We start from the raw sequence: 27454 nt of genomic DNA, 5'->3' as shown, positions 1-27454 counted from the left end.
TTAGAAGCTGTGGTGGGAGTTCGGGCCTGCTGCCACTGGAGGGCTGCCTCACCACCGGGAACCAGGGTGGACGGCTCCATTCCCTCTGCCTGGGAGGTGTTACTTCTTTTTGTCATGTCGTGTTGCCAGTACTGGAAGAAAAATGAGTTTGCTGGTCTTAAATAACAGCAGCTTTATATGCAAGTACGTCATTACAGTTTGTTGCCGCAGTAACCCTGTACTTCTTTTTTCTTTTTTTTTTTTTTTTTTTTTTTTTTTGCTACTTCTAACATCATTATAACATTTCCAGCAATGGTGTTTCAAAAATCCAGTTCTGCAACAAAATGAATTCTAGTTCTGGTGCCATCTATAACGTGGACACCACTATACTGGCAACAGGATTATTCCTTGTAAACCTTTTTTGCTGTTCTGCCAGCCCTTAGCAATATGCCTCCACAAGCCTGAGCACAAATGTTGTTGGGGGTGGGAAGGTGCAAACTGAAATACAACCCAAGCATTCAGCCCTAGTGCCATTTGACGTCTAGCTGCAGGGTCAATAGCAGATCTCCTCCCACACCATACAGAACCCCAGTGCATGCACTGTAACTGTATTGCCCAGCTGAACATACACATCTCCCTTTGGTGCCTGGAAGGTGATTGCTGTCAGTGTGGTCCAGATATGTGCGAGTTACAGGCTGCACCCATGGGTACTACCACTTTCCCACCAGGAGGAGAACTGTATCAGCTAGCAAGCAGCACTGCCAGGCTACTTGGTTTCACAGTCAGTGTTACTTTGTGGAAAATTTGCTTCTTGTTGTTGTTTTTCCTTATGGTTTCTTGTTAGTCAGGACATGCACAGAACCACCAGTTGAGTCCCAGAGAAAGAACCTGCACCTCTTCTTTCCACCCCTCCTAGCCAGATTGGTCACAAGGGTGACCACATCCTTGCATGGGGGCAGGGGCAGTTGCAAGGTGGTACAGCTGGCGGCTGTAACACAGCATTTTCCCTGCTGACAAAGGCTTCCTGTTGAGAATTATACTCAGCAGAAAAAAAAAGATACTCAATGTTGTAATGTATCCCCACAATAGCATGCTCCAGTCACATTATAAACAAGGTGCTTTAAAGTACAAATATTTTATTGCAATGTTTCATTATTTACAGTACCGTTCACTTTGTCCCTGGGTGCTACCAAAGTGCAAACCATTGGAAACAGAAAAGCTGAATGATGGTTAACTCAACAGCAAAATATAACTGTGCCTTAGGCTCCTACTGTCCTGCCTCTTCCCTGGCACTGAATGCAGAGACGTTTGCTGCTCTCCCTGGTCACTTGGAACAACTGGTAACGTGAAACTTTGGTCACAAAGGATTGTCAGTTGTTGGTCTGTTCGAGGTGATGCAGGAAGAGGAATCTGCAGTCTTTCCAGCTGGACTTCACTTGGAATTTCAGAGTTTCTGACTGCGTAACAAGACACCTTTGTACACAGCACTGCCAAGTTCCTATTTCAGTTTTTGATGTAAGTACTGGTTTATTTCCAGTTCTTTCTGTTGCTGATTCTCTTTGGTTTATGTAAGCTTTAAGTCATCTACCTGTTTTGAGGCTAGATCTTCCTGGCTTAATTATCTTAAAAGAGCCAGTACCTCTAGAATTACCAGAGTTGCTACTGGGAACTGAAATTGGACATGTCATCTCCTAGAGTTGCATTTAAAGGTCTTTACAGAATACTGCAACTTTTATTGTGTGTTTCCATTTCATATAAAAACAATGATTCAGACACCACTGAAGCCTACATTTTTGCACACTATCATCTCAAAGTAGGACAAATTACACTGGTTACTTAAGGAATGACCTCTCAACATAAACTGGCCTTTTGGGAGGGGGGTAGTTACTACAAATTTTATTGAAGACTTGAGAATTCCAGTATACCAGTGGCTAAACTCAGGTCAAGAATCTTTTCAGCTTTCTAACAAGTGTATTGGCTTAAGAAAGTACTTTGAAAGACAGGTTTCAGACTGAGTACCTGCAATTTCCACTGCTGCCAGCAGTTCCCTGGGAGATGGGCAGTGAACTTCTCTGCTCCAGTTATCTTAGTGTGCAACAGGGATGTCGTTACCTTCTAAAACTTGAGATGCTTTGTGTGACAAAGCTCTTGTACAATTAGGAAATGTTTAAGACTACATTTCTGAAAATAAGTTATATTAAATGGCACTCGAGTCCTCCAGAAAAACAGGTAGCAGGGCTGTTGGGTTAAGGCTCAGCAGTACTAACTGCTGCTCGCTCTCCTCACCCCATGCCTGATTTACAGTTCAATAATGAGTCCCTGCAACAGCTGCCTCAAATGATTCTGAAATTACAACTTCTCAAAAATGGGATGATTGCAGCTCTTGGCAGGTTTTCTCCTGTGAGTCACACTTTTATTTCATGTTTTCACAGGCTTTTCTGTATCACTACTGATAGAAACCCATCAAAAGTTTTACAGTTGCAGAAGGTAACGTTTTCACAAAGAAAATGTATTGGTTTTATTTCTTAACCTACCATACAAAACATGGTGTTTAAAAAGCTCTGCAGTGCCTCCCTACTATGATTCCTCTGGAATTTGGAGGAGTCAGCAGAGCTCACATGCAGTCAACAACATTGCTGGATCCTTGGCCCACGTCCCGGATCTGGCTGCTGAGACAAGAGCACACAGCCACGCCTGCCCCTGCCCTGCAGTGCGACACAGAGCCGACAAGTTCCCACCTAAAGATGATGGCAGAGGAAAAAAAGGAAAGTAAGTTCCTGTCCTTTCTGAGCAACTTGGAAGTATATTTTTTCTCTGTCTGAAATTCTATTATACAGCCTAGCTGTTTAGTCTGCACAAAAAAATATCCTGCTAGTTTATTCTTATTATTTCTCTGGTAAATTTAGTGCAAAATCAAATTAAAACAACCAGAAGAATGTAGATTCTTATTGAATGAAGGGAAGAGGACAAGGGATGGGGAGAAGGAGGAGGTGCTTAAATATTTACAAGAAGAGCCTAATGGCATAAGCAGCACTCCTGCATCACTCATCATGGATATTACTCAATTATTACCAGGAAACAACAGATAGACTCCTGCTGCACACTATTTCTATTATGGTGTGTTTTCATACAGGGAGCTTTCCTTGTCTTATTAAGCCAAATAAAAAATTTTAAATTACCTATTCACTATGGGATCAAATGCTTCCACTGTATTCAGGTATGCGTTGCCATTATGACCTCCAACTGCAAAAATTTTACCCATCAGTGTTGCTATGCCAACGCCACCCCTTGGAGTTGTAAGCTCTGCTACATACTCCCATTTGTTACTGCGTGGATCGAACCGCTCCACTGAGCTCAGTGGAGAGTTGTCATCAAAGCCACCTGCAAAGAATCATCACATGATCAGTTTTTAGCCACTTCTAATGCTGGTGATATCCTAGACTGGCATTATCAGACTGTTCTCAGTGTTCAGTGGGCTAGTGTCCAGCTCTATTGCTTTACGTGAACTTTACAAGTTCCTAAAAATTAATCTAACAGCTCTCCCTGCTGCCACCATACAAGCATCACCAAGAGTGACCGGTTTTTTTTCTCCTCAAGTTGCAAGGAGAGAGATTTCTATTATTTTTCTCCTGGAATTCATCTTACACATAGTTATAATGAAACAGCTTCTAATTTGGAATAGAAAAAAACCCTAAGACCAGTAAAAGGATGGTCCTGATCTTATTTTGGCTTCAGCAAAACAGATTCTTGCAGTGTTTTCAAATTACAGCATTGCTGAAAACTTGAGTAAAAAAAAAAATAAAATCCTCAGGTAAGACTTCAGTGATGCATTCCCCTTGCTGAGGCAGCTGTCACAGAAGCATTTTACTTGAAAGTTTTTTAATTACTTATGATAATACACAAGGCAGAGCTGTGCAACTAACACTACAGCATACCTACCTGGCATTTTCCTCAGGAAAAGCAAATAAATGCAAGGCAAAGCAGAACAAGACAGGCCTAGGGCAACAGGCTGTGGAATAAGTGTAATCACTGTGTGAAAAAGCTACTGTTGCCTACATTCAAAATAGAACTAGAGTGCTTTAAAAGTGTGTGAGCTTAAGAATCATTTTCCTAAAAGGAAACTCAAGATTAGTGAGTCTTGAGAAGATTTTGTATACAGACATATTGCCCTGAACAGTACAGCCCTTCAGAAATGTGTGTTAGGAACTGCTTTTTATTTCTCTGCTAACATACCTTTGTTTAAACATGCCCTGGTTGTGCTCGCTTTCTTCTCCTGCCCAAGAACACAAAGTACAGGTCAGGTCTATCTGTTCCCCAGTTCCTCTAGCAACAACAGCCTCTTCCACAAATGCCAGCACTTGGCAGAAACAGCACTACAGAATGCCACATCCCTACTCACCTACAACGTACAAGCAGCCATGGAGCTCACTGACACCGTTGCCAGCTCTTCGCTGACCCATCTCTTTCACTTCTATCCACTTATCCAAATGGGGATCATATTTCTCCACACTGGAAAGAGATGCTACACCGTCATTGCCACCCACAGCATAAACATGTTTCTGGAAAACAGTATAGAGAAGGATTATTTGTAATGGGTATGTATTTACTCAGCTTTTCATAAGCAATGTTAAAATTATAGGATAACATGGTATATCCATAGCCTAATTATTTACTTTCATTTAAGAATTCCACCAATAGACTTAATTATCTAACAACTTGTAAACGCTATCTTCCAATTAAAGAAGTGAAAAAGTTACATAGTGTTGCAGATATTTTGCAGAGTGTACATGGCAAAAGGTAATTAAAGGGCAGATGCATTCACTACCTTTAAACATAGTAACCATGACAAAACAGTCTTCTGAATGAGACAGGAAGCATTAGCCTGATGTTATTAGAAGGGTCCTGGTACTTGCTCTCAGTACCTCAAATACTGTTGAAACAGGGAGCACAGTTCAATTTGATATGAATATTATCCTAAATATCCTCACCTTTTGCACAGTTCCATAGGATTTTGATGACTGGAGGTGCTCAGATGCACCAGCTGGATTTTGTTTAAAATCTTGTGTTCTCCCTTGTAAAAGCAGATTTGAAAAGTAGGTCAGTTCCTCAGTTGGCCCCGACTTGGGAGGAAACAGTCACTTACCACAAGTGCTACGGAGCCGACTCCTCCCCTGGGAGTGTTCATTGGGGCGACTGCACTCCATCGATCAGAATCAATGTCATATCTTTCCACATCACTGAAGCAAGTGTTGTCATCTAAACCTCCTATTGCATAAATGGGGCCACCAAGGGAGGCAAGAGCGATTCCTCTCCTAGGAAAACCATAGGATCAATAACTCAGTGCAAATCCTTATGGAAAGGGAATGGGAAAGTGCAATGTTACCTGACTGGCACCTGTTTCAAGCTATGGGAAAAAATAATGAAAATTTAAAAAGCGAAGTTTATAATAAATAATAAGCAGTAACTGTGGCTGGCCCTCTGCACACCTTGCAGCAAGTCTTTTGTATGTTTGCAGCCTCCCATTAGAGAGGGTCTAGAGTTTTATCTTAACTTCACCTCATCTTTCCCACGCACCTGTATGTTACTGTGTGGTCTGTGAACAGGACTGTTGCAGCTAGGATATTTTTAGACTGCAAAAACACAAAGCTCCTGTTTAAAAACAATAAAAAAAAATAAAGGTGGGGAGCATGGAATACTGTTTTGACTGAATGTCACCTAAGGCCCTACTTCCATGCTTGGATATATGAGATTGTCTTAGTTATTTGATTTCTCTATCTTGGTACTGAATTTTACACCTCCTGTCTTGTTTTATTGACTCTGGCGAACCAAAACCTGCTTTTAACTTTGTTGGTATAGCTGCTGCTACATTTTGGGAATTATTTTTTTGGGGGTGATATTTGGGGGTGTGATATTAATACATATTAAAAGGCAAACCTGTGCTGAATATTAGATGACTGAACTCAAGCAAGATTTAATTACAGTTTATTCCATTCTTTAATTTTCTATTAAGTCTGCGTTAAAATAGTTGTCAGGTTTTTTCCTACTGAATCTACCAATATGGGGGTACAATCAGTACTAGAAAATGAAAAGTATGGTCTAGAATTTAAGCATTAAGCTTCTGCCTTAACCACCAAGACAGGTGATTTACCATTTCGCTGAGAACATTCTTGTCTTACTACACAGAGGGCAAGTTCGCAGATACCTAGGCAGGAGCAAGGGAGGCACAATCTTTCTACAGAACAAACACTGTGGCAATATCCTGGGCTTATCTTAAATTGCCTCAGCAAATAACATAGACACCATCGATGGTGGCAGTTCTTTCTCAACTTAAGTATTCTGACACCACCTCCATGAATGAGAGGAGAGGAACATAGACAAGGCACAGCAGCCCTTTCATTTACCAAGGTACTGAGTAAGAAATGTCACAGAAATCTAGGGCTGACATTTGCTGACAATATGCCCTGGGGTGGTGCAGGAGGGAGGAAGAGGAGCAAGATGACAGTTCCAGATGTCTGGGTTTCTACTTTGATTAGTTCACAGCTACAGGTAGCTTTAGGACTTAACTATACTCAGTATTTTCGTCCTACTTGTACATGATACTTTCAGAAACAACAAATAACAAAAGGGAATGTAGAATTATGGAAGTTGATTTAAATGACAGTAGAAACAAAAAATCACAGATCTGTGAGTCCAGTAGCTCCTTAAAAGAATCTTAAATGTCAAAAGGCAAGAAAAATCCTCAATCTGACTTTCAGTGTTTTAGTGCTTCTGGACTTTTGTGGCAAAAGCACAGGCAGCTATTCGTTTCCTGGGCATGAAGTATTTCACTGTGCATGTTCTGCTGGAAGTTATCTTGCTCATTCTTAAAAAGAGCAAAAACCCCACAGAACCAGTTAATCAGTTTCAAGTTCTTTATCGGGCATAGCAGAAAAGCCTTAGATACCAGAATGTAAGCACAGCTGGAGTAGAAGAGCTCTCTGCTCCAGAAGCCAGCCCTCCCAAAAAAGAAAAGGGTAATACAGCAACAAAAGAAAGCCAAAATGTAAACATAAGCAATGTTACCAGCCAGAGCCTCTCCCTACAGAGAGGCTTTATGCAGTTTTGCATTGAAATACTTACAGTATGTTATGCACAACTTTGTGTTTGTCCGAATATGTGATGTATACAATTATGTGATGCAGATGTGTGTTTGCTTTACAGCTAGTAAATAAAGTTGGTTGATAGCATAAAGCCCCCAAAATAGGAAAATTTTTTTCCTAAAAATAGCACAGTTTGGAAACTCAAATAAAGGCAGGACAGACATGATGTTTCTCAGCATCAGCAAGAAATGATATATCACAGACTAGGACTTACATTTTGGATCATGGGACACATACCTCTTTGTGTTCATTGATGCCTTCATCATCCACTTGTTTGTGAGAGGATCAAATACTTCCATACTTCCTAAGTGTTCATTTCCATCATGTCCACCTACTGCGTAGACTTTACCTGAAACATGTACACATCTTTCAATACAGAGATTGCTTGGCAACATTTCAGTTGTTATTTATGTAATATCACTGCCTAAGTGGAGACAAAAAGCTCAAATAAAAGTTAAAGTTTTCAAATGTTTTCAATATCAGGATCTTAATAAGTACAGAGTTTATATTATTATATGCTGTACTCAACCAGAGATCTGTTCTAACATAGACTTTTATATAAAGCTTGAGGTATGTAGACAAAAAAATCTTCCCATAACTTGAGCACTGCAGGTCAAATCAGTTTTGGACGTTTATATCAGTCTCTAGATTTTCAATGGGGTGAAAAAAAAAATCTCTGTTCTGCTGCAGCAACACAGGGACTACTGAGTACAAGGAAAAGTTGCATCATGAATGCTGCTAAGCTGCTCTGGACTTGCATGGACTTGGTTTCAGAAGATGGAGACCCAAAAATAAAGGTAGGTCTGCTCTTGGAAGAGTTATGGTCTTAGTGACTTACCTGTATGGATTTAAGTATGAAGGAAGCTAGTATGAGTACTAGCAAATTCTGGGTGACTCCGTTGTGTAAGGCTGTTTCTTTATAAATGAATTTAAAAAAAATTAAATCACCTACTAAGGCAAGAGGCCATTTATACAGGTCATAGAATCATAAAACAGTTTGGGTTGGAAGGGACCTTTAAAGGTCATCTAGTCCAGCCCCCTTCAATGAGCAGGGACGTCTTCAACTAGATCAGGTTGCTCAGAATGCTTGAATGTTTCCAGGGATGGGGCATCTACCAGCTCTCTGGGCAACCTATTCCAGTGTTTCACCACCCTCATCGTAAAAAACTTCTTTCTTATACCTAGTCTGCATCTACCCTCTTTTAGTTTAAAACCATTACCCTATGTCCTATTGCAACAGGGCCTACTAAAAAGTCTGTCCCCATCTTTCCCTGTAGCCCCTTTAAGTACTGGAAGGCCACAATAAGGTCTCCCTGGAGCCTTCTCTTCTCCAGGCTGAACAATCCCAACTCTCTCAGTTCACAGTAATGTCTTTTCAGTAAGCACGCTCTCAGATTATTTCAGAATCAAAAACCCCTTCATGGGGAAGAAACTTTACTAAATTGAAGAACATCCAACAGTTAAGCCATTGCAAGACATTTATTTAGTAAAAATACCAATTCCAGCAAAAGGAGCAAACAAGTGCCTTTTGAATAGGGTTGCTTGAATAGGGTTACTGACCTCCCACAGAGATCACACCCACATGCCTTCTTCTGCTGTTCATTTCAGGGCCAAAGAACCAGTTGTTCTTACTGATGGAGTAACATTCAATGCTGCGAAATGGGTCACCTGATCCACCTCTACCACCGACACAAAACAGCACACCTGAAGAAGACAAAACAGGTTTCCAGAAAGCTTGCAGGAAGACGGGGGATAAAATTGTGTAGCAGAGTGAACTGAAAATTATGTAGTTCAGGAGAAGTCATATTTCACTTCAAGGGGCACAGTCATTGCCCTGCATAATTGGATGCTGGATTTTGGCCTTTGCTTGGCATGCTGCTATGGCAATTAACTATGTTCTTGCAAAAACCATGCACATTTTAAATATGCTTTTTTGTGATTTTGCTTAGGGAGATAAACATTGTTTGTTAAATGTAACAATGTAAAAATTAGGATTTGCAATCTAATCTCTCGTCACTTGCTTTTGGTGTAGGCTAGCCAAAGAGTTTAAAAGTTAGCGCAACCTTCTTGCACCAAAAGGTAAGTGTCCACTGTTTTCAGTATAGCTTTGAGTATACTGCCTGGTCATAACATACTTAACAGTTCTAGCTTTAATACAGCTAGGCCCAATCAGGATGGATAAATAATGTTTTAAAGAAAGAAAATGACTGCTAAAGTTCTGCTAGGAAAACACAGCACATTACCTAATTATCAGAAAGGTACACAGTGGCTTTCCCAATTTTGCATTAAGTTATTAACAACCATTTAGACCAAGCTATCTAACCCTGCACAGATGTGCTGCCTTTTCTCCACACCACTCCGTACTGGATAATCAGACACACATTTAATTACCAGCAGTCTGCTTCCTTGGTGTTGTGCGAATGGAGTACTCAAAGTCTGGCACTGCCCTGCTGCTCAGGTGAAGGTGGTAGTTTCTTGCTTCATCCAGCAAATCCCTACATTTTAGATTCTGCTTGACAATCTCTTCCTTTGCCACAACACCCATAAGGAAACAAATGGGCAAGAGAGGCAGCCGTACCTGACAGAAATGAACACAGTTGGAGTAACTGGCTGAACTGAGTTGCACCATTTACAGTGACGCACACATAACAGATGGCAGCTTCTGAGCCAGCTGCCAGCCCCACGCTCTTCACTAAAAAAGCGGCTTTCATATTTTTTTTCCAGAGTAACAGCGATATGAACAGTTCTTTTTAGTGACAAATGTTTGATACAACCATTTGCATTTAAGCAGCAGTGGAGAACTGTCCCTTAGCCCAGGCTGAGCAGAGGAAAAAGAAGTGCCGCTGCCTATACTGCAACTGTGCCTGCCTGTGACGCAGGCAGCATCTGTGACTTTACCAGGATAGCCCGTGTCAGGTTAGTCTGCTGAGGGTATGAATTTTTCAGCTCATTGCTATGCCAGTGTAAGAGGGGTTTTGTTAGAATCGTTCATTTTCTATGGGTGGCAACTCGAAACACTGTCAGCAGGAACTAAGAATCTATTAAGGAGTGCAGTAACATCTTTCTCTAGTGTGGACTTGACAGACTGCAAGATTTTAAAAAAAAAAAAAGGTTTTGAGCTAATTGTTTCCTTCCCCAAATCCTTCCCCACAGTCATTTATTGCAGCAAACCTTTCATTTGTCCTTGTGAGGGAAACAGTGAGGAACAAGAAGTACGATCAGGTGCAAAGGTGGGACAGATGGGGGAAACTGAAGTAAACCACCATCCGACTTCCTAAGGTTTGGAGTCAATGCTTATAAGCAGTTCCCAGTTAGCTCAGCAGCAATGGTGAAGAAGTCTAGTATCTCTGGTGCTTCTCGGAGCAGCAGGATGGTGCTGTTATATGGCTGACAAGTGTCCCTGTCTTCAAGTAACCAAGTGTCTCCACCAGTTCTTCTTTACCCACTTATTTGAGTCCTACCTCTTCCTTTACTTTGGCCTGGCTTATTTTAGGCTGATTAAAAGCACCACTGTAGCCCTGCTAATAGACTCATGAGGTTAGTGATGTGGTAAGAACTCAAGGCTGACAAATTCAGAACCTCATTATACCAGCAAAACCCATAAGGCTGATTATGATGTGGATAATAACTTTCAAGAAAGCCCACTAGTGTTTTCTGCTAGCAATAATGTCCAAATCAACCGATGGCTCCATATACTCTGGCAAATAACCCTTATTTACAGGAAGGGGGTTACTTTTTCATTGCTTCATTCTAGACTCTGGTTTCCATGAATAGAACAAAGCTGTTAATCTCATCTGCTAGCACAACTCAGCAATAAAAGTCAGTCTAATTTTTTTTTTTAAATCTCAAATTGTATTGCCTGTAAATTTAATTATTGTGTACTAAAGGTTTTTTTGTACCAAAAACCTTATGCTAGTCTAGATGAAACTGAAGGGTTTTGCAAGACAGTTAATAAACAGTTGTGATCTTTTACCAGGAAATGTGAAAAATGATGCATGAAGACAAAGACAGCAGGATGTTAGTAGACCTCTTGTAACTCACATGATACCAATATTAGCAATTCTGCCAAATGCAAAATATTCAAAGTGGAGACCAGTGCCAACTGAAACAGCAGTTGATCCTACCTGCTAAGATACATAGGGCGTTTTGCAGTGCATGGCATGTACTGCCCTCCTCCCCGGCACAGGTTCTCCTTACATGTCTCAAATTCTGTATTTTAAAGTCCCGTAACTAGCACATATGGATCTTGAGTAACTGAAGTACCTAACACTTTGACAAGAGGAGATCCTATGGGTGTTTAAATAAGTTCAGCTGAGTGACCTTTGGTACCTGTATGTGTTTCTTTCAGAAGCAGTGGACTGGCACCAAGTCTAGATGATTAAACTGCAAACTCCTTTTGGATCTTACAGGTAACCAGCAGTGCTAGTCTAGTGAGCATTAAAGAGTCTAACATGTTTCCTAGCCTGCTTGTAGGGTTAACACACCTTGGTCTTTTGTTAATTAAATATACAGAACATTGTAGAAGTAGCGCAACTTGCTATGACCCACCTCTGTTACAGTTTTACTCTCCTAGCCATGTAAAAAAACCCTCAACAGCTTTGCTCTCTTAAGTACAAATACTTACCAGCAAGCAAAGTGAGCATTTCAGGCTGTAGTAGTATCAAACCAAGTGAAGCGATGGCTTTATATTCTGCACTATGTGTAAATCTAAGAAGCTTCTGCTCTAACACAGATGTAGCTTTTTGTTGGCTCCCCACCCCCCAGCCATGAGCATAAAGTGAGTACTCTTCTCTCTACAGAAAATGGAGACTACGACTTCTTCCTGATTCAGGAGATCTAACCTGCTTCTGCTGTCAACTCACAACTTTGAATACCAGAGGAGGCACCATCTAAGAACACCTTTCAGCTTGAGATCTACCCAAGTACAAACAGCTGATTATGCACCTAAACCAGTGATGAGTCAGGAATCTGGTGCCTTGGTTTGCCATACCTGCGCAAGTATTTCATCCAGCCATATAGCATGATGCTGTGGATTGGCTAGCAGCCACTTGATAGCAGCATTGTAAACTTGCTTTTCATTTTCAATATGCAGGTCACTGGAGGACAGGAGCTTATGGAGGTGCTGTGGTGAGACGCTCACAAAGTCTTCGCACTCCACCACTTCTGTAAAATGTTCACAAGCGTACTGATCAGCCATGTCCATCAAGTCAATGCGATTGTGACTCTCTGCAAAAGCCCTGACTGCCAGGCAGTTGGAGGGATGGAAGTGCAGCTTCATGTATTCACAACATGCCTTTGCGACCAGTTCCACCTGAAGAATGCAAGCAGCGTACAAGAGAGGCTGGACGTTATCCACTGTCAGAGTAAGCCGGGAGGAGTACACAAACTTCACTAGGTCTTCTATTGCATCGCCATCAAAGTCCCTGATCTCAATCAACGTCTGCTTGGCTTCAGCCATTTCTGAAAGAAACATGGCTCTGAAGTAAGGTATGACACAAGCTAGCACCAGTTTGTGGCAGGAGATAAGCTTTGAACCAACCTGAAAAAAAAAAAACAAAAAACCAAAAAACCCTAATCTTTTACTGCAATGTCAGTTTCAGCTATGAAAGGACAGACAGTTAAGCTGAAATAAGAATTCTGAACTCAATATGCATTGAGCTACTGTATTTTGTTCAAACAAATTACCTCCATTTGTCCTGTACTTCTGACGCTAGATCAACGTATCCCAAGCAGATCTGAGTTGTAACTTGGCTGCCAGAGTAGGGCAAGGCCATAACACAAGGAAGCAATAGCACTGATGCACTGAACTGGCTTTTCTTTAAGAGCTGTGCCCTATTTTTTAAATGAAACATCCTTAAGAACCCTCTAGATGCATGTTGGAGACAGGAGACGACTGCTAGGAACTTCTTTGGTTTATGTGTATCCAGAGACTTTAAGGGGGAAAAAAAATGTAACATGACATTTTTAGACTACTTAATTTAAACCTCTGGACTTTTACTACTGTTGAGGAATTGATAATGCTGTTTATAGAAGCAAATTCATGTAAAACTGCAGTAATAACAGCTATTACAGGGATTATTAAAAGTTACAAATCACTTCAACATTTTTAGAAGCTGTTTAGCCACAAAATTTGAGTATTCCCCATAAAGATGAGGCTTTCTGATCAGAAAGCACAAAATAAACTTTTCACTTACAAAATTATAGAATTCAATTACATTAAAAGAGAATGTAAATATTGAAGATAAACAACAATCCGCTACTTATTTGTGTTACAGGAGTACTTTCTTACAGCCTGTGTCATTCTGCAGTCTGCACTAACATAAAGGGATGGCCAAGTTAAGCAATCAGTTTTCCTGACAGACTCGAATTACATGTTCATTTTCAGATGAAGGTGTTACAGTAAGGTGTCTTGTAATTTAAAAAAAAAAAAAAAAGGATATTAAATTATAAAGGATAATTTGGAGTTTTTCCTAGCTCTGATTCAATACACAATTGCTCTACCCTTTTAAAAGGTATTATCAACACAAGTATAAGCTGGCTGGGGAGCAGTAAGTTGAGTACAGAAAGCAAACACACATGAAAGAGTATGCAGATTAAAAGAGAAGAAAAGAGGGATGGTTCAGTGTGAGTTAATTAGATCACTCCAGAAGGAACAATTCATAGACCTATCAAATGAACAAAACCCCAGACCAACAGGAGAAAAGCAGATGGTATGCATCTGCCACACTCTGCCTTCTAACAGGGAGTTGTTCATATGACAGTAGCAGTACAATAGGTGAAATTCCATATTTTAACTTTTCAGAGCAGAGGAAGTCTCCCTGTATGCTCCCACAGTTTATTACTGTTACAGTATCAGCACTCCAATTAATTATAGTATTGATACAAAAAGATGCTACCAGCTGGTCTGCTGTATCAGGGAAAGCTCTTAGGCCATTCTCACCTTCAGAGATTTTTATTCTGCTCATCATCCCACTCTAATTAGATCTTCCTTTTGGGTTAAGTGGCTTCACTATTTTATCCAAATCTGCTTCATTTTAAATATCTAGCATGTTCTTGGTATTTCAAAATCAGACTTCCCCTCCAGTTATTAACTATCATATTTTAAGACCCAGCAGTTAAATCAGTAATTGTTCTGTCCACAGGAACGCCAGAATCAGTCACTATCTGCACAAAAGCAGAAAGTTCAGCAGAGAAGTAATTATTCTTAAAACATGAGAAATGCCTGAACACTAGAGAAAGAAAAATCAAGCCCTCCAGAAAATTCTAGTGCAAGATACTTGAAAATCACTGACTGACTTAGTAAGCCTTATGGTAAGATGTACATAGGTTGCTCTAGCCTCCATAGATTATATTCTCTACTTGAGGACTGAAGGCCAAGTCATGCATTCTAATATTCTTAAATTACCAAAGTAGCTCACAGAAATAATACAAATGAACATTAATACAGGTCTAACTTAGGGAAAGTTAAACTGCAGCCACAGTAAAGTGTATTTTCCAAGCCAAGTTTTCCTAGCAGGAGTATATGTTTAACGATGTTTATAAAATAAGACTTTATGCCTTTTTTGCAAGGGTGGGTGGAAAGGGAGAAAGATGAGGATGAGATCAAGAAAAGGGAAGAGGAGGGTTGTTAATAATTCTGACATGAACCTTTTTCCCCAAAATGCTTTTTAAAATGACAGATGTAAAAAGACCTGATGATGAGCGCTTGGGCAAGTTGTTTCACAGCTCTTATGCTGTCCGGAGCAGCTTCAGTATTGTCATTCAGTGTCCTCTGAGCATTAATTCAACTGTTATGAGCCACTGGACCTATTCATTGCTGCATCTAGTGCCTGTTCAGTGCCTGGTGACAGACAATTTAATATCTGCTGTGAAGCAGAACAGAAAAATGTTCTTGCTTATTCTACTCCTGTTGTCCAATCGGACAGAAGGAACAGAAACCCTCTTCCTCTCAGAGATTTCCACTGTCTCCCAAGAGTTTTAGAAAGATCAGATGCCTACTGGGGGGGGCACCAGGGACACACATCTGTCAAGGATTTTCCCTGTTAATATCTAATAGTAAAAGTGGCAGGCAAACAATTTCTCCTAAAGGCATCTGTCATTTGTTCTTGGTAGAGGAGCTGTGCTTCATCTCTTTCTTAAATAACTATCTTGCACTACTAAGATGTCTAGCTAAGCAATGTTTAATATTTGTAAGTGCTGGCAACCACTGTTACGGCTGCTACATATAAATTTATTGTGATCAGGATATAAGTAACATACAGCTGAGTTACAAAGAATGCATTAAAGCAATGCTATGCAAGAATCATAAAAGTGGTTTCCTCCTTCTCCTTTACTCTCTGACCAGCTGTAGAACATAATTGGCTGGGATGTTTTTATTTTTCTTCTTTCTTTGACAATGCTGGAAGTTAGATTTGTTCCAGAAATCCTGTTTGCCAGGAAAGATCCAGCAGAGCAACACAGAATGCAAAAATAGAGATAAAATTGGGGATGAAAGCGTATGAGAACAAAGAGGCTACAAGGAGCTGAAATGACACTGTAATATACTGATCAGCTGTGGGAAGTTGCTTAGAAGGCAAGTTGGGTGAGGTCAAAGTTACGTACTCCTCTCTCAGACTGTCAATATCTTAAGTTGTAAATTTAACATTTCAGTTGTAAACTTCCAAAATAAGAAAAACCAAAAACCCCACGAGCATATCTAGAGATGCCTCAGATCCAACAGGTATTCTATGGCTTCCATACCCCTGCCCAAATTCACAGCGACCTCCAGCACAATTATTCATAGCTTAATCTTCAGACTGTTAAGTGCAACGGACGTGTGACAACATCACCTTCAGTGTAACATCGCAGAGCTCTCCAGCTTCAAAGAAGTGAAGAAGAGAGCTGTGAAAATCCTTCCAAGCCTCATTTGCTTCAAATACAAAGGTGTCATCTTCACCATCACTGTTGGAAGACCTAGTTTGCTGCTGCTGCCTTTTTCCCTTTATCAGATGTTGTTTTGTCTGCTCTGGAACCATGGATTCTGAAGCCATTGGCTGTTTCTTCTTTCACTGCATGAATCTTCAGAAACTCCTGCCAAGACAAAATCCAGCCCATCAGGAGTAAAGTCCTAAAATGCAGTTAAGTTCTGTTCATCTTCCTGTTTAAAAACACACACACACACAAAAAAAGCAGGTGAGAGATATTAGATACTGCTAGTACCTAAAACTTTGATTACATGTTATAAATTCTAACTATAATTTTACTTGGGGAAGGTGGGAGGAAAAGGGAGGGGGGGAAGACCCAGAGTCAAGAATCCTATGCAGGTACCTTTAGGAAAATCCATTGTTTGTGAACTTGTTGCCCACACTTCTTGAAAACAACATGAAAAAGAAAAGGCAAGGATGTATCTTCCAATATTCCTGATCTCGCTGCTGTGGACGGCAGAGGAACAGAAGGGACATGGCCCATAGACAGCTGTGCTTCTTTGGTCCCTAAATAGCATCTCTCATCACATCTGCCAGAGACTATTGATCTGACCCCAACAGGTATTTTGTACATACTTATTACTTTCTTATTAGGTCTCTTCAAAAGCTAAAGCAATCCTTAAGTGTTTTGTGCATCTATGCAAATGTAAGCAAAATAGAAAAAGTTTTTACAGAACTAGAGAACAAGAATTTACACTTAGAGAAAAATCTTGGAATGTAAATTATTTCCTTTTATCTAGCAACCTTATTAATCCAACAGACTGATATTTAAAGCATGACAATGAGTGTTATGCAAAAGTTTGCTCCTGCTTGCTAGCTTTTATTTTAGACTGTTTACCCAGCCAGGTAAACCTGAAGATATTTAAGGTGTCTAAAATTTATACAGTTCAGAGTAAAGGAATCTTAGCTATACTGTCATCACAGCTTTCCCAAGGCTGAAAAACAAATCAGGGATACCACAGACAACGAGGAGAAGGCTTTTTCTGCTTCTGTCACTCAAATATTTCACTCTTCCTGCTACTGTGAGCTTCAGTTAGATTAAGCATGAAGTCCACCTTTTTATTTGCAAAAAAAAATGTTAAGCAGTAGGGGAAGAGCAATTTTTTTTCCTGTTAGGTAGCATATTTTAAGTTTCAGGTCTGACAAAAAGCCATGAAAGCCAACTCAGTGAGATTTAGGCTGTGCATCCACGTGCTTTGTAGAAGATTATGAAGTCCACAAGAAAAAAATTAAATACTGTTTGAAAACATGCAGTTATTGATTCAGCTTACAAGCAGGAGTTCTGTTAGATCACAGGTTGTTAGGTCACAGGGTTGTTGCCAGCTCCATGTCCTGTGTGGTGACAAGGCTGTTGGCTGCACTGGGCCAGGCAGGTTAAAGCAAGATCAAATGTGCCTAGAATATTCACTAATGGTGTTGTAAGCAAGGTAAGTATTCTTCCTTTAAAAGAAATCTAAGACAAATATCTTTTTCCAAAACCACAAACTAGCTCAAAGATATTACAGATCACAGGATTTTTACACAGTTTTTAGAAAGTAATACCTTTTTCTGCTGAAAACTTAATTTCTATTATGCCAGATTTGACAAATTACTGTACTAAAATGTTTTTCTAGTTTGTTAGGAGGAAAAATCTTGGTATTTTGGTTCTTTTAACTTCACATTATTCCTCCACTACTGGTACTTGCCACCTCTGCTTTAACATGCCCTTCAAAGAAGTCAACTATTACCGTTGAGATATGAAGCTAACACAGAGCTTCAGAGGCAACCGACTGGAGTTACAAAAGTGAACATAGATAAGCAAGAGGAAAAAGACAAGTTGAAATGCTGTACAAGGGTTTTGAAAAGCATCATGTATTATTCATTCAGAGGTAAGATATACTGTCTTTAGCCTATGCTTCTAGGGAAGTCTTGCTTATTTTGGTCCTTAAGTGACACTCTTACCACTTCCTAGCGACTCACACCTAACAGTATTTTTACAGCCAAGTACAAATGCTGCTTTCAGACAGAATTGCCACTGACTACAAAACGATAGTTCGCAGCTCCCAAGTCTTAAGGTTTTTTCCATCTGGCATATATGCTACGTTTATCCTCATGCTTTACTGCAACTGTACATATACTTTCCAAAACTATTCTGTGTCTCACTAAGAGGCTGATGGTGTACGTTTTACCTGTTCTAGGTATGCCATTCTAAACACCAACACAAAAACCATGAGTCTTAAGATAAATCAATGCTGTTGGGGTGAGGGTTTTTTATGTTTTAAATAAACTGAGCAGTAACACAAAAGCCAAACATAACTGAGTTTAAACAATGCTTTTCATCTGTATCTGATGCTTATATCAAGTTCTTAGAGATGCTCTGAGCTCTCACCTGTAAGAAAAGAAGTTGAGCACATTTTTTCATTTATATATTTAGTACATACTAAGTACACACTTGATATTGCAGGGGAAGAAACTAGAAATCAAAGGAGACCAAGGCCATTACTCAGACACATAGCCATAGATAGAAGAATCACATGTGCAAGGGACCTCCCAGTATGGTGATATCAAATAAGTGTATGGGAACATGAGAACAAGTCAGTAACTGCTCCTCAGGTAAAAAAAGTTTCTGTGATGTGTTAAAATTAACATTTTAATATTAAGGAAATACTCAGATAGCAATAGTCTGACACACTTCAGTTTCATTTTGATGAGACTTGGTAACAGCTAATAGTATCTTAGATAAGATTTTTACTCTTCTCCCAAGCCACCAATTCAGGAGCATCTCGTTCCTGTGATACATCTCAATCATTCAAATCTTTTTAGATATCTATCCACATATCCTCCACTTGTCTTAATTACAGCATCTCACAGTTTGAGTCTTCAAACAAGTCATCATCTACTATGGAAAGTACCAGCTGTAAGCCATGAGACAGCTGTAAAGCTAACTTTGAAGGAGAGCCAGGTCACTGTATATATCCAGTTGGCTGTTAATTGTATCTGGCTTGAGAAATAGTACTGTTATGAATTACATCATCTATTTGAAAAATCAAGGGATTTTCACAATGGGAGGTTTAAAGTACGTCAGGAGCCACTATCATACTTCTGTAAAGAGCCAGTCTTATCAACACGGTGTACTACTAGAGTTAAACACACAGAGAAGCAATATTACAGCTGTAAATCACAATATTAAGATAATGTACTGAAGTGTGTGATACAATCTATCACGACCCAGACAGAAGGAGAGAACAGATGTTTCATTTGCAGAAAATAGTGGTTTGGGATGATCTGAATGTTTAGTTATAAGAATGTTCTTAGATTTTTAAACGGAACAGAAATGAGTTTTAGTAGCGCTTGAATCAAGATACTAAACTCCAAAAATCTGAAGGTCACACAGAACTCATGAAGGTCAGTATATTTCAACTCCAAACCTACTCCTCCTTCCAGCTTGAAGTGGAATGATAAATAGTCTTGTCATTGCACAGCCTTAAAGGGATAGCATATGAAAAGAGCAAGAAGTTGAAGTTATATTTTCACACCTTTAATTACATAGAAGTACACTAGTTGAAGAACCACTAGCTAGGAGGATTAATCAGCATTTAGGTTAGTGTGCATGATACTCTGTTAATTATGTACTAAGAATCCACAAACTGAGAGAGAAGAGCCATTTAAATACTTGCTCCCCCAAGCAACAGTAATGCAACAATAACATCCAGCTACTTGAGGTTAGTTTAGTACTGGGTGAACGCTGCAGACTTAGACACACACAGTCTTTCTTGTCTAGAACAAAACACTGCCATGGCCATTCAAAACCTCAATAACATGTCCTCCATTTTCATCTTGGCAATTAAGTCTTCCAGCCTTGGTACAGTCTAGTATTTTGACCACACTAAGAGTGTAAGTGACCATCACAGAAAGTGACTGACTCTAAAGAAACTAAAGGAAGTGCCTCATTCATAACATCATCTGTTATTCCTTGTAGACAGCTGCTTGACACTTACTATGAAAGAGTAGCTGTCTGAATTAAAAAAAAAACAAACCACACATTGTTTATAGCTCACCATTGTTTGCTGAGAGCAGGTTAGCAATTTTCTTGTTCAAGTTAAATATTTAGAAATATTGATGATGTCTGCTGCTCCCAGAGTGCAGCTGTTCCAGACCCCAGAATTGGTGTTCTGGTCCTCAGTGCTGGTCCTCAGGCAAGGGACTGAGGATCCCCTCCTAGCTATTCCTCGCTTAGAAAAGCAAGCAGGGATGGGAGGTCAGCGCACAAGCATGTTATATCTGCTGCAATTCAGGTAACAGTAACATCCTGAAGTGAAACGATTTTGATTCAGACATTCTAGCTAAATCTGAAACTAAATTAAGTGTAAAATTCCTCAAGTCACATAGAGTACTTATGTCCAGTGGAAGTAAAAGACCTCAGAAAGGAAATGGAAGACGTTAAACAGTGGCAGGACACGAATGAACATCACTGTTTTCCCCTGCCATGAAATTAAACCCCAGGAATCCTGGCTGACAAGCCAACCTAGATGTTGGAGTACATGGCCTCCTCCCTCTATCAGGTACCTTGGGACACAGTGCCCCAGAAAGAGAGGATTGTCCTAGTTCTTCCACTGACACAAGGGAGGAAGACATTTCAGTGACACAGAACAGAAACCAAGATTTTTCACTATAACCACAACTAGGCAGTGTTCAGATGAGAGGTATTATGATACCCGTAAACCCAATGCTCTTTATGAGCAGTGGTACTGAAGTTGGAAAAAAGAAGGCAGAAGTCCAGGAGAAATCAAGATACAGATGAAGCTTCACCAGCTATCCTGTATGTAATTTTGGTTATCCACCCACAAGACGAACAAAAATCAGATCATGATCTGTGCAGAGAAGGGCAGCTAGCCTCACTCAGAAAACAAAAGGGCCTTTTAATTGAGGGAGACAAGAAATCTGCCTTCTGTAAACATGCAGTTTGTAGCCCTATGAGCAGGGAGGTTTTGGAAGGGAGTCCAGTACAAACAGACTGCATGCATATAAATATATACAAGTTTGTAGTGTGGTTGTGTAAAACTAACTTGTCTAATACAGAACCTGATGAGCCTCTGCAGGTTATTTATTATATGCTGGTGCTGCTGACCACAAGATTAGATAAGCATATGCAGTGACAGGATCTTCTCCAGTTTAATCTAGCTAACAGAACAAGTCTAGCTGTTGTTCTGTGTTGTACTAAGAAAAGTTGAAAAGAGGGCAGCTGGCAGAGCTAAGGAAGAGACACAGGGAGAGAAGTGGGAAGGGCAGGAAGCAGCTGCAGTGTAAACTGCAGCCAAGCAGCAGCTTGGGCAGGGACCGCACAAGCAGCTGTTCTCTGTTCAGTCTGGTTACAGCTGTATCACCAAGAAGGAACACAGGGGGAAAAAACTGATAGACAAAATAGTGTGTAGAAAAACCTGTGCTGTCTCTTTCTCCGTTCACCAATTCCATCAAAAGAGTTATGGAAACTTCATACAAAACTGCTCAGATGCCCATGGTTGGAAAACATGGGAAAGTTCAAGTTATACACTGTATCACAAGCCTAAGCCTACCATACTTTTCAGCAGAAAGTTAATTTAACAGGAGAAAAAAACCCCAAACAAACAAAAAGCCCAACACCAAACCAGAAACCACACACCTAACTGGTTTACCTTGTTTAAAACCACCAGGCTTCCTTTTGTAGAAATTCATTAAAAAAATCAGACAACATTATTATAAAATTTCTACATCCTTTCAGTATTTCAAAGGTTCTTTGTAGCAAAAACTGACATGTATGATTGTTTTGTTTTACTTGTCACACAGGTAGTTCAGAAAACAGTGAAATGGTTACACTCGGCACCATCTTTCATCTGCTGCTTTAACCAAAACCCTATCAGTGCTACAGACACACATAGTGAATAACGACTGCTCTTTCTTGGAAAAATGCAACTGAAAAAGGACAGAAAAGGTGTTTTGCAGAGCATGAAAAGCACAGTCAGATGAAATCCCATTTTGGAAATAATTTTGCCTGGCAATACCTTAATCCTGTTTCGAGACAGCTTCTTCCCTGCTTCTTTTGATCCAACATATGATTACGTTCAACAAAGTTCTACTGAGGTTTAATCCTAGTTTCCATCGAACACCAGAAAGGCCAGCTGTCTTCTGGGCTTTATGGGATGACAGGTTGACAAATTTGTTCAATTTTGCATAATCATAAGCAAACAAACAAATATGCCATGATTTACTTGTGTTTTATTTACTTTTGCTTCAGAACAACCACCAAAACCCATGAGAAACCCCAGAATAGCAAAGGAGGACTCTGCTTTGCAGATACAGGTGTACTTAAGACGTGATTTATTTATGAAAGGTAACCTTGGGAATATCTAAAAAGTAGAACACAAAAGAAAAAACACTGCAAAGCAGTGCAATTCTTGGGAGCATAGTGAAGATAGATATGTGATAAACATTTTAATTAGCACTTTACATTATTGATATAGGAAATTATTCCAAAATCTGTTTGGTGAAGCCTGCTGAGGAAGTTAGGCACTGGCTAACATGGTACTATGCTGCCTTGCATCAAATTACTGGCAGTAATTACACAATGATTGTGTCCTCTTGTGTCGACAATGATTAAACTTGCTTTTACAAATAAATGGCCAACTAGAAAATTGGATACCAGGCTACTGACATCTCACTAACAATTTATAAAATAAACCAGGTCACCCGTACACTGCTAATCACATGCTGCACAGAAAGAAACTACAGATACAATCTCGGCGTGTTACAAAGTGGACACACTTCTTACATAGCACAAGAGTTCACACAGAGATGACAGAGGAATCAGTCCAAACTAACTCAAAAACCTCAGGCCCAATTGCTTAAGGAAGGTGGCAAAAGAACCATTTGCTGCTTAATCTCCATTACAAGCAATCAAAGCCATATGTGACACACCTGTTGTAGTTTTAGCTTGTTAACATTTGATGAGTTATTTTACCTGCTGTGGTATTTTTCTATAGTCACACGTGTGCAAATGGTTTCTTGATTATACTTCCAGAAGTGTTTGCAACAGGCACAGAAAGCCAGGTATCTCTGAGTTTTATAACTTTTACTAATGCAGAATACATAAGGAATGACTAGGCAAAGGAGGAAACGCAGACCTATGAACTAGGAGGCCCCATCTGGTTTGTGAACTACTTCCACACCCCTTATGGGTAAGAGCTTGATTAACTGATACTTTGCAGCAGCAACTAAGCAATCAGCTTGAGCAGAGATAGTAAGGGGGAACCTATCAAAGCAGGAAGAAAACTCAAGCAGGCAATACAAAGCACTGATGGAGTTGTAGCATCTGAAATTCTCATTTATTTGAGAAAGGAGAGGCTAGGAATTCCTGAGGCTCTCCCCAGTAGCAACAGGTAATTTCTTGCTGTTTTTTAACACAAGAAATATTTGGTTTGGGGTAACTGAAGTAACTTTACTTGTTATGCATTACAAGATGTCAATAATAAGATGACCAGGGCACTAGTTTTTTGGGCTGCAGTCTCCACATAGTCAATTATATGCAGCATCTTGAAATGTGCGGGCTCCCAGCTCAGTTTATTTGCATGGTTTTGTCTCTGTGCTTGAATCGTATGGTAACTAAAAGCTCTGCGAGTGCAGGACTCCGCGGGTGCCTCCCAAAGAATAAGCCTTCTGATGCTGAGGAGGCTAGCCCAGGCAGCATGCCACCCTTGTGTGCTCTTTCAAGAGGCATAATCCAGCCCCGTGTGATTTGCACCAACTCCAGGTTAATTTACGCTAAATCCACGCCCGGTTTGGGTCACTGAAGCGGGTCGTGGCAATAAGCGTTTGCCAAGAAAGGGAGCCAGGCCCGTTACCACCCCGCGGCCGAAGGAGAGCCTCACAGGAGCGGGGTCCGGGCCGTCCTGCTCTCCGGCTGGCGCCGCGCCGGGAGGCTGACAGGGATGTTTCAGGGGCAAGAATGGACGGGGGAAGAAGCAATGCGGAGGAAAAACTGTCCCGACCGACCGCGCCAAAGCCAGCAGGACCGTTACACCTGAGGGGAGGGCAGTGAGTTACATAAAGGCAGGGGCATCCCACCATGGCGGCGGGCCCTGACCGAAGACGAGCGCGGTACGACGACGAGGGGCGGCAAGCAGGAGCGCGGCCGTGGGGGAAGGGCCCGAGAGTAGGGTGCTGCGAGAGGAAGAGAGAGGCGGCCCCACTGGCTGGAACGAGAGACCCAGTTCCCTCCCAGTGCCCGCCCCGCTCACCTGCGCTGCCGCCGCGGAGAGCCGGGAGCCCGGCGGAGTGCCGGCCGGCCGCGAGGAGGGGGACGCGCGCCCGCGCGGGGCAGAGCGGTGGGCCAGGGCGCATGCGCCGCGCTGAGGAGGGCGGTGCGTGACGGCAGTTGGGGCTGCAGCCTGCTGCCTTGTGCGGGAGGGGGGCGGCAGCCTGGGCTGGGTCGGGCTGCTCCGCTGCGGCGGCGTGTTTGGCGAGGTCTCCGTTGCGCTCTCCGCTCCGTAAGGCTCTTCGCGTTAACGCTCCTTCCGCCTTGGGCCTGGGTTACGAAAACCCAGCACTTCCCTTCCCCCCTAGAACCCCGTTATGAGAAGGACGGGTTTGGTCCGTGTCTGAGCTGAGTCTGCTTTTTTGACTTGGCGTTTTCCCGGCATCATGCTGTACCTGACAGGGCAGGAGTTTTGTGCTGTGAGGGCTCAAGCGTGCTACTCCACCTGTAGTTCTAGGGCTGCCTTTTAAGAAACAGGCAAAATGATGCGTTGAGTGGAGGCAGCTGCATGTGAGGGTGTTGCTGCTGTAAAATGATGTGCTGGAAGAAAAGGGGGGAGAAGGCAAGCTTCACAGTAAGAACAGGAACATGCACTCCATTGCTATTTAACAGTGGGCCAGCAGCAGATATTATATTAGCTGAGCCAGTTTATGGTGACTGCACAAAGCAGCTGCTGCTGCTCTGAGGGCAGGCTTTGATGCAGTGTTGCTGACGTGAATTGTTCTGGCTGTGCTTTGCTTCATCTCCTCAGGCAGAGGAGAACCACAGAGGTCGGCAGGAGCTGATGGCTGTGCAGGGTGGCTAATCCTTCTGCACCAGCTCCACTCCTTTATCAAGTGGCATATGAGAATAGTTATTCTTCTTGTTATAGTTGGTCTTTGACTATTCTCTTTCCATTATAGAATGGTTTCTGTGAAAAATACATTTTCCAGGTCAATTTAAAAAAAAAAAGCAATATTTGCATATGAATAAAGGCACATGAGTGCTGCTGGAGCACATGCTAGGCATCCATCCCAGGACAATTTCACAGTGAAAATGAGTCTCTTGGCTTGCTGTTCTCTCATAATGGTGTTTCCCTTCTCTGGTTCAATGCCGTGTACCAAAGCTTATCTCCTTTCCTCTTGGCTCATGAAAAAGCTGGCCTTCAATGGGAAGCAGAGGCAGGCAGAACAATTCCCAAGAAACAGGGCCAGGCATGTCAAGGGCAACAAGAAAGGCTTCTGTAGGTAAGTTGATGATAAAAGGAAGTCTAGGGAAAATGTGGGCCCTCCCAGGAAGGAAATGGGAGCCCTGGTTACCTGGGATATGGAGAAGGCTGAGGTATTCAATGACTCTGTTGCCTCAGTCCTCACCAACAAGTGCTCTAGCCACACTGCCCAAGCCTCAGAAGGCAAAGGCAGGGACTCCTACAGGGGCAGCCCATTGTAGGAGAAGATCAGGTTCGAGACCATCTAAGGAACCTGAAGGTGCACAAGTCCGTAGGACCTGATGAGATGCATCCATGTGTCCTGAGGGAACTGGCAGATGAAGTGGCCAAGTCACTCTCCATCGTATTTGAGAAGTTGTGGCTGTCTGCTAAAGTTCCCCCTGACTGGAAAAGGGGAAACATAACCCCCATTTTTAAAAAGGGAAAAAAGGAAGACTCAGGGAACTACAGGCCGGTCGGTCTCACCTCTGTGCCCGGCAAGATTATGGAGCAGATCCTCCTGGAGACTCTGCTCAGGTACATGGAAAATAAGGAGGTGATTGGTGACAGCCAACATGGCTTCGGTAAGGGCAAATCGTGGCTAACAAATTTGGTGGCCTTCTATGATAGGGTTACAGCATTGGTGGATATGGGAAGAGCAACTGATGTCATCTACCTGGACTTGCGTAAAGCATTTGATGCTGTCCTGGATGAAATCCTTGTCTCTAAATTGGAGAGACATGGATTTGATGGATGGACCACTCAGTGCATCAGGAATTGGTTGGAGGGTGGCACTCAAGGAGTTGCTGTCAACAGGTCAATGTCCAAGTGGAGATCAGTCACAAGTGGTGTTTCTCAGGGGTCAGTATTAGGACCAGTGCTGTTTAACATCTTTGTCAGTGACATGGACAGTGGGATCGAGTGCACCCTCAGCAAGTTTGCCAACACCACCAAGCTGTGTGGTGCGGTCGACATGCTGGAGGGAAGGGATGCCATCCAGAGGGACCTTGACAGGCTTGAGGGGTGGGCCTGTGTTAACTGCATGAAGTTCAACAAGGCCAAGTGCAAGGTTCTGCATGTGGGTCGGCGCAATCCCAAGCACAACTACAGGCTGGGCAGAGAATGGATTAAGAGCAGCCCTGAGGAGAAGGACTTGGGGGTGTTGGTGGATGAAAAGCTCAACAGGAGCTGGCAGTGTGTGCTAGCAGCCCAGAAAGCCAACCGTGTCCTGGGCTGCATCAAGACCAGCGTGGCCAGCAGGTTGAGGGAGGTGATTCAGGCCCTGTGCTCTGGTGAGACCCCACCTGGAGTACTGTGTCCAGCTTTGGGGTCTCCACTAAAAGAATCATAGAATCATAGAATGGTTTGGGTTGGAAGGGACCTTAAAGATCACCTAGTTCCAACCCCCCTGCTGCGGGCAGGGACACCCTCCACTAGACCACGTTGCCCAAAGCCTCATCCAGCCTGGTCTTAAACACTTCCAGGGAGGGGGCACCCACAACCTCTCTGGGCAACCTGTGCCAGTGCCTCACCACTCTAACAGTAAAGAATTTCTTTCTAATATCTAATCTAAATCCACCCTCCTTCAGCTTAAACCCATTACCCCTTGTCCTGTCACTACACTCCCTGATAAACAGTCCCTCACCAGCTTTCCTGTAGGCTCCCTTCAGGTACTGGTAAGCCGCAATTAGATCTCCCCGGAGCCTTCTTTTCTCCAGGCTGAACAATCCCAACTCTCTCAGCCTGTCCTCATAGGAGAGGTGCTCCATCCCTCTGATCAGCTTCGTGGCCCTCCTCTGGACCCTCTCCAACAGCTCGATGCCCCTCTTGTACTGGGGCCCCCAGAGCTGGACGCAGTACTCCAGGTGGGGTCTCACAAGAGCAGAGTAGAGGGGCAGGATCACCTCCCTCGACCTGCTGG

General features: G+C 42.0%; 1 protein-coding gene and 1 long non-coding RNA gene across 6 annotated transcripts; one reads left to right on the top strand and one right to left on the bottom strand.

The window, feature by feature from the left end:
• Positions 1-1098: 1098 nt before the first annotated feature.
• On the bottom strand, positions 1099-24621 carry KLHL8 (kelch like family member 8). 4 transcript variants are annotated; one of them, XM_075751336.1, is made up of 10 exons: positions 24331-24621; positions 15947-16254; positions 12109-12657; positions 9510-9696; positions 8679-8822; positions 7356-7467; positions 5123-5291; positions 4379-4538; positions 3159-3360; positions 1099-2717 (listed from the first exon to the last, which is right to left on the bottom strand). In XM_075751336.1, the coding sequence occupies exons 2-10, from the start codon at positions 16145-16147 to the stop codon at positions 2594-2596; spliced, it is 1848 nt and encodes a 615-aa protein (XP_075607451.1). In that variant the 5' UTR covers positions 16148-16254; positions 24331-24621; the 3' UTR covers positions 1099-2593. The 4 variants fall into 4 exon arrangements, with proteins under 4 accessions (XP_075607451.1, XP_075607449.1, XP_075607452.1 ...); XM_075751334.1 differs by having other exon boundaries at positions 15947-16187; positions 24331-24620; XM_075751337.1 differs by having other exon boundaries at positions 12109-12429; positions 15947-16187; positions 24331-24620.
• LOC142601684 (uncharacterized) lies at positions 2617-12765 on the top strand. 2 transcript variants are annotated; one of them, XR_012835250.1, is made up of 5 exons: positions 2617-2748; positions 7809-9737; positions 9843-10034; positions 11467-11527; positions 11918-12765. It is a non-coding gene; the product is annotated as an uncharacterized LOC142601684 (long non-coding RNA). The 2 variants fall into 2 exon arrangements; XR_012835249.1 differs by having other exon boundaries at positions 7809-10034.
• Positions 24622-27454: the final 2833 nt, after the last annotated feature.

The sequence above is a fragment of the Balearica regulorum genome, chromosome 4 (genome assembly GCF_011004875.1).
Source record: "Balearica regulorum gibbericeps isolate bBalReg1 chromosome 4, bBalReg1.pri, whole genome shotgun sequence".
Lineage (NCBI taxonomy): Eukaryota > Metazoa > Chordata > Aves > Gruiformes > Gruidae > Balearica > Balearica regulorum.
This window is presented reverse-complemented; position numbering and strand designations above follow the sequence as displayed.

Excerpts from the sequence above, each read along its gene's own strand:
- KLHL8 (XM_075751336.1), bottom strand. The coding sequence starts at position 16,147 with ATGGCTTCAGAATCCATGGTTCCAGAGCAGACAAAACAACATCTGATA. Across the intron at positions 9,697-12,108 it reads TGGATGAAATACTTGCGCAG|GTACGGCTGCCTCTCTTGCC; the intron begins GTATGGCAAACC and ends CATTTCTGTCAG. Across the intron at positions 2,718-3,158 it reads TTTGATCCCATAGTGAATAG|GTGGGAACTTGTCGGCTCTG; the intron begins GTAATTTAAAAT and ends CATCATCTTTAG.